Here is a 6,573-nt window from a genome sequence, read left to right as displayed (position 1 = left end):
CGAGGCTTGAGGACTGATTTGGAGATTCCTGATGTCGGCACCATGTGACGAGCAGATGCTGCACTCAAAACCGATGCATGACGAATGGAATCATCAGTCCTAGGTGCTGGGTCTACAAGGAGAGAGTTATTAATGGGGTGGGGAGAGGGGAAGAAAAAGTATGTGAAGGAGAAAGAAGGGAGGCGTCAGCAGTAGCCTGTTTTTGCTTACCCGCCCTGCTGTATGCAGCAAGTAAGGCGACCCGGCTGAAGGCACCACGCGACGGCCGATGTGGCATGAGCTTATTTGTGTATGTGCAATTCATGGTTGTACGTGGGCTGGGATACTGTCAGGGCGTCCACACCTAGACAAGAGGACGATTAGGGTCCTCAACCAAAGCCTTTGGCTCAATAGTCTAACCGCAAGGCAGCGGTGTTTGGCGAGAAATACAAATGCATCACCATTTGTACGGAACAAGTCGCCACATGTTCCAAAGCCCAACCTGGAGGGCCAGGAGGCTATGTTCGTCAGACCTCTAACCATTGACCAACCTGGTATGAGAGACTCTGTGAGTGTCGCGGGACGCTCTCCAGTATAGCTCAATGGATCGCTGAGGTGCGCAAACCGTCACACCACGGTAAAGTCCAGTCTCTTCGTGACGGCAATCGCAGTCAGTGGTGCTCGTGGACCAAAGCTATCCCCTTCAATCCGTAGCACCCCGGTTTCTCGAATTAACTGATTATGTCGTCACATCCAATGCTTGGCCGGATCTCTCAGGCTCTCACTCTACCCTGACCGAAACCGTAGCAGATGGAACCAACAAACCCTTGGTACATGGTTCATGGCTGATAAACTGATATCAACTGAAAATCATTGAGCAATACTGATGCTTTGTTGTCATATAGCCATAATTCATGCGAAAGCCTTAGTGTAGAGAAAGGAATAAAATAGGATGGAGAAGAATGTTGTGCTAGCCTGACGCGAACATTCCGAGGTGCTCACAGTTCCAGATAACCAATCAGACAGATATAAATTGACAACAAAAACACCATTGGCGTCAGTTAGTAGCAAAAGGAGGCGCGAAAGATTTCAGAAACATCAAGGTTCTAATGCATTTGCACGATGCAATTGAGTGGCAGCAAGTGGACATGAGAATTGTTCAGAGGACACTGCCCGATGTTCGAGGCGTCCTTCACTATCGTTTGCTCCGCTCACAGATGGTTTCTGGAGACCGAAAACACGGATCAGTCGAATGATCTTCGGGCATTCCCGGCTTTCTGCACTGCGTCTATTTCCTTAGATTTTCACGTCCACCAGGCTCAACGATCAGCGCACACTTGGCGTCCGATGGTTGTCAGAATTCACCTGCTCCAGAAGGGGCGCAAGTGAATTATCGATCGACAGCATCCACAGCTGACGCCGATGTGGTCAAATTGTGTTCGTGACTGACACACTGCTGGAGGAACCAGATGATTTCAGTTGTTACGGAAGCTAGTGCTGAAGAAAAACGGTTTGCAGTCTGTATACATCTAAGGCAGCCATTCAACATTGCTCATAAGTACCGTCTCCACAACCCGATTGGGTTTTAAGTGCGGCAGGTCGTCCCACTTGTGCGTTCAGATCTACAGCAACCACAACGATAGGTGAGCTTCTAGTCCGCCGTAACGGGGCACTCAAAGCGACATAAAAGCTGTCTCCATTGGTGTAAGAGCTACGGAGACGATGAATAAACAATGCCCCGTTGGTGAGATTTTTTCACAGACGTTGTCGGGCCAACCGCAGAGACTACTAACAAGAGCTACCCAGTCGAGCTGGAATGATACCGACCTCCGCACAGCCTGCCCCAGCGGCCTCTGGGGCAGGGGTGCGAACCCGGGAGCGAGAGATTGGTTAAGCAGTTAGCTCAATGAGTGTGCTGGGATTTCGAAGTCTTGTTTCCAATACGCAGCACACTATTTCAAGCGTGCCCAGCGTGAGACCAAGCGCGACCTGTTATCTTACTTGCTTCAGAATGCGAAAATTATAGACCCAGCGTGGGTGCTTGGGGACTGATGTCGAGATACATGAGGCTTCCCGCGCCTGGCGGCCAAGACCGGTGAAGGACAAGTGATGTCATCAGTCCTAAGGGATGGGTCGGCGGAGAGAGGAAAAGTACGTGACTGGCTTGTTTTCGCTTAGTCGCCCTGTAGTGTTTAGCCAATAAGGGCGACTCATCGAAGACAGCACAAGACACTCATTATGATCTAAGGGTATAGTTGTAGGAATCATGAATGTACGCAGGCTGGGATATTGTCCGGGTGCATTGACCTAGATATAAAGACTACTGCAATCCTCAACCAACGCCTCTGGTTCAAGTCTAACCGCAAAGTAGCGTTTAAGACAAATGCTAGTGCATTACACTTCTTAAAGAGCCAGTCATCACACAAGTTCCAGTCCCTGACCTAGAGGACAGGAGCCTGTGATGATTAGACCTCTAACCGCTGACCAACTTTGTAGGAGACTGCGAGCGCCACACGGAAACCCTCCAGTCTAGCTCAGTGGATCATTGAAGCAAAAACCATCAAACAAGGGCAGGAACCAGTCTCTTCTTGATGGAGATTAGTAAAGCAGGTAGTGTTCCATTTAACTCAAAGTAAGACTCTAAATACCTTATGTTAATGATGCAATTGATAATAATAGTGGAGATGTACCAATAAACAGTACCAGATTATCCGGTGGAGTGTTTTTTTAACGGATTTCAATGTTTAGAGTTCATAAGTAGATTATCTCACGACATTAGGAATACGCATTACTGATAACTTTCAGTAGGCCAGCATTCGTCTCCAATTTCAAAAGCCGTCCATTACAACAGAAACGTCTGGAGTTCTTGAGGGTAACTCTTCTGAAGGAGTCAACCGAATTTCGCAATGTCCCCATGCTTCCGAAAACTCTCCAACAACCAGTGGTTCATCAAGGCTACCCTCTAACATTTATTATTGATAAGAATATGCAACGCACGCTCCTAAAGACATTGAATCTAGTTATTGAGATGTCTGACTCGGATCACGGTCATCAGCATACATCCGTTGCGTTACAGTGCTTTGTCAAGAAAACTCATCTTTCTGGAAATTCAGAGTTCAAGTTCGCTAACCAGTTTCCTGTCTTCGTGGATTCATGGGATACAGCCTTGATCACCATCGTCTTCGTTGCATAAAGGGCATGTGCTAGCTTCGACGCCTTGCTTGGCAATGAGTTGAAATCGCTGGAGAGGTAAGGGAAACCCGCCAGCGATGCTGCCTTCCCCCGAAGGACGGGTTAGAAGAGGTCAGCCCGAAAATCCGCACACTCCGATCGCCGAACGGTTGACTGTGACCGCCGGCGCATGATTCAATATGGTCGAAATTCTTTTAAAACCAAAGAGCCCGATGCTGCTCAGAAGGCACCTGCTATGCGCAACCAGCAGGAATGACAGTAATGCTTTATTCCGTGCGCCCTCGGGTTAGGCCAACCCCCTACAGCCGAGCAATGTCAGGCTGAGTCATCGGGTCCGGGCATGGCTCCCAAAAAAAACCCTAATGTCCGCTGCCTCGTGGGTCAGACGTTTGAGTCAGAGGTTATGGGCAAGGTCCCCAAACAATACGCTACGTCCTCCCACTGCCTTGTGGGTCAGACTTTTGAGTCAAAGGCTCAAGGTGGGGTACCTCAACCAAACCCCCTTCCTCGGCCTGGGCAACCGAAAAGTATCATTTGCCCGCGCAGTTCGGTGCCCACCGATGTCCCTCCCCAGCCCTTTCACACGATACAAGCAAACGTCGCTGGGCCATTTGACTGTCGATTATCTGACCGAAGGACTTTATGCTCCTCAACGCCTACTAACGATACAAAAAATACCCTTCTAAATCCACGAGATCATTTCTATATAAGAGCTTTTAACGTCTGTACTCTGTGTCAAATCGGCAAACAGACAATAATCGCTGAGACCTCATCCTCCCTTAAAATTGATGTATGCTGTGTCTCCAAAACACGCATACAAGACCCGAGCGTGGTTATGCATCTCAGAACGCCAAGGATGAACTTAACTCTTTCACATTTCTCCCCTCGTGTGTCCGGTGACCCAGAAGCGATGACTCGTGGAATATGTGGTGTGGGAGTTGCACTCAACCCGAGCTGAACGCGCTTGGCTGGACTGGATCCCAGTCTTTGCCCCGTCCGGCTAGCCAGTTCAATCAAGCTCAAGGCCTCTCGGCATAAAAAGCAGTGCTTGTTTGTAGTGTTGGCTTATGCCCCAACGGAGTCCAGTTCTGAGGCGAAGGATACTTTCTATCGAGAGCTATCCGGGCTCACTCGTCAAGCCAAATGCACTGACATTGTGATCCTCACAGGCGATTCGAATGCCCAAGTAGGTCGTCTGAGCTCCTTGGGATCACATTTGTGTGGTCGATTCGGAGTCGATGCTCGCCGCACAGACGACGGAGATCGACTCCTTCAGTTGTGTACTGATCACGAACTGTTTCTGGCAAGTACGAACTTTCAACATAAACGTTCGCAACGCGTAACCTGATGGCCGCCAACTAAAAATCAACCATGGACCCAGTTGGACTACGTGGCCATCAGCCACCGGTGGAGAGCCACACTCCGAAGAGCAGTTCAGCTGGCCTCATGCAACACAGCCAGTGGAGGTAATGCATTCGGGCGAATGAAATGTAAACCTTGATCGCCTTTCAGAAGAAATAGGGTACGAAATGTCCGTACTGAAACGTGAGGAGTCAGCAGGACCGGACGGTCTGTACCCAGCCCTCTTCAAAGGCGGAAAATTCCTGGTGACCTACCTGACAAAGCTTATTGGTGCTATATGAGATGAAGAGAAAGTGCATTCAGAATGGTGCATGTCGACGGTTATCCCCATCTTCAAAAAGGGTATGCGGACGCTATATAAAAACCACCGTGGCATCAGCCTGTTAGCTGTGGCATCGAAGGTGCTCTCTGGTCTTATCCTTCGAAGGTTGACTGAACACAGAGAGAGGCAGATCCGTGAAAACCAAGCGGGGTTCCGTTCAGCAAGAGGTTGCATCGATCATATTTTCACCCTCCGACAGATTCTGGAACAGCGACACTGCTTCCAACAACCAACAATGGTTGTGTTTCTTGATTTGAAAGCTGCCTTTGACTCTGTGGACCGTCAGGCACTGTGGCAGTGTCTGTGGAGCAAAGGTGTCCCCCATAAATTCTTGACCTTCCTTATGGTCAGAAGAGTCAACACCTGAGTATCCAGTGGAGGCTCGTTCGTTGATTCAGGGCTGTTGTTTGAGATATGAAAAGCGACTTAGAAGGCTGGATATATTTTAACTCAGGAAACGGAGCGGATAATCTGAGGATCGAGGAGGCACGATCCTACGCTCCAGCCGTACGAACCAAGCCAGAGGAAACTGCATGAAGCCAAGCTTCAAGACCCGTACTAAGAGACCTACCAACTTTTTAAGACAAGCGATTAATTGCTGGGATAGCCCCATAATAGAAGCTGGTACAACTACTTCTGTTGCACAATCCATGCGACGGCAAAATGGAGCCTATGGAAATGCCTTTGTGGATCTGCCATGTGGATCGTTCAACTACTCTGGACGGCCCCAGCTTAGTATACTGGTTTAAGATTTCCTTTTCTACTTCACCTCTCTTCGGTTGCAAACAGGCTTATCATAACTCTATAACTTGTGCCCGCATCCAGGCTCGATATTTTGTTCGCAACGTGAACAGTGACCCTATGGTCCCTACAGGATTTTGGCCAGTTGGGGGGAGCGTATCCTACACAGCATTGTCTAATAAGGAAGTCCCAAATTCCTGCTATTACCGCAGTTTCGTGAAAAACGTCGAGGGCTTGAACAAATCCAAGACATCAAAGATGTGTTTCGGACTGATACGAATCCGGCGGGGAGGAAGACTGCCTCGCGAGGGCGCGACTGTTTGACACTAATCTTAACCACCCAACTAATGAAACCAGCTATTATCAAACATTATGCCGAACTCACCGTATTTTGTCACATTCCATCTGAGGAGGATGCCAGAATTTACATCTGCGGCCGCGCTTACACACATTACGAAGATAATCACGACAAATCGCAGGTTCGGACGTAGCTCCTTGTGACGTGGACTTGCAATCTGAACTTATGGCTGACATTAGGGCAAATGGCTGATATTATGACGAATCGAGTATAGGTGGACGAAGACTGGAGCCTGTAGAAAGTGCGCGGATGCATACATTCCCGTCAGAGCATACATCGCGCGCTATAGGTGTGGCATTTTGCAGTTTGTACGCAGGAACAGGCAGAAGGCCAGTTAATTCGGGTAACCACTCGTACTGCAGAACAAAACTCAGCCAATCGTATTTGGCAAGAAAAATACACAGAACCATGGTTTGAATAGCTTGTAGCTATCTAGGCGCGTGATACAAAAGTTCGATCTAACTCGACCGGCGGAGCCCAGTATTCGCACAATGGAATTGAATATTCGAAAACTGCGTGTCCCTTTTGGAATAAAGGAGGGAGGAAATTGAGTTCGGAGTACCAGTTCAATCATAAGGGATCAGTCTAAGCTTCCCGTGGTATCAGCGATGCCAGGGAA

General features: G+C 48.7%; 1 protein-coding gene across 1 annotated transcript in view; it reads right to left on the bottom strand.

Annotated features, from left to right (window-relative positions):
* T265_14630 (hypothetical protein) overlaps positions 1 to 6,298 on the bottom strand; it is a gene marked incomplete at both ends in the record, with an annotated part of 53,750 nt that extends 47,452 nt beyond the window's left edge. The window contains one exon of the mRNA XM_009174494.1: positions 5,982 to 6,298. Coding sequence (XP_009172758.1) covers positions 5,982 to 6,130 — 149 coding nt within the window. The remainder of the gene's footprint in view (positions 1 to 5,981) is intronic.
* Positions 6,299 to 6,573: the final 275 nt, after the last annotated feature.

Source organism: Opisthorchis viverrini (genome assembly GCF_000715545.1).
Source record: "Opisthorchis viverrini unplaced genomic scaffold opera_v5_230, whole genome shotgun sequence".
Lineage (NCBI taxonomy): Eukaryota > Metazoa > Platyhelminthes > Trematoda > Opisthorchiida > Opisthorchiidae > Opisthorchis > Opisthorchis viverrini.
The sequence above is the reverse complement of the archived record's forward strand: the minus strand, read 5'-3'. Positions and strand labels throughout refer to the sequence as shown.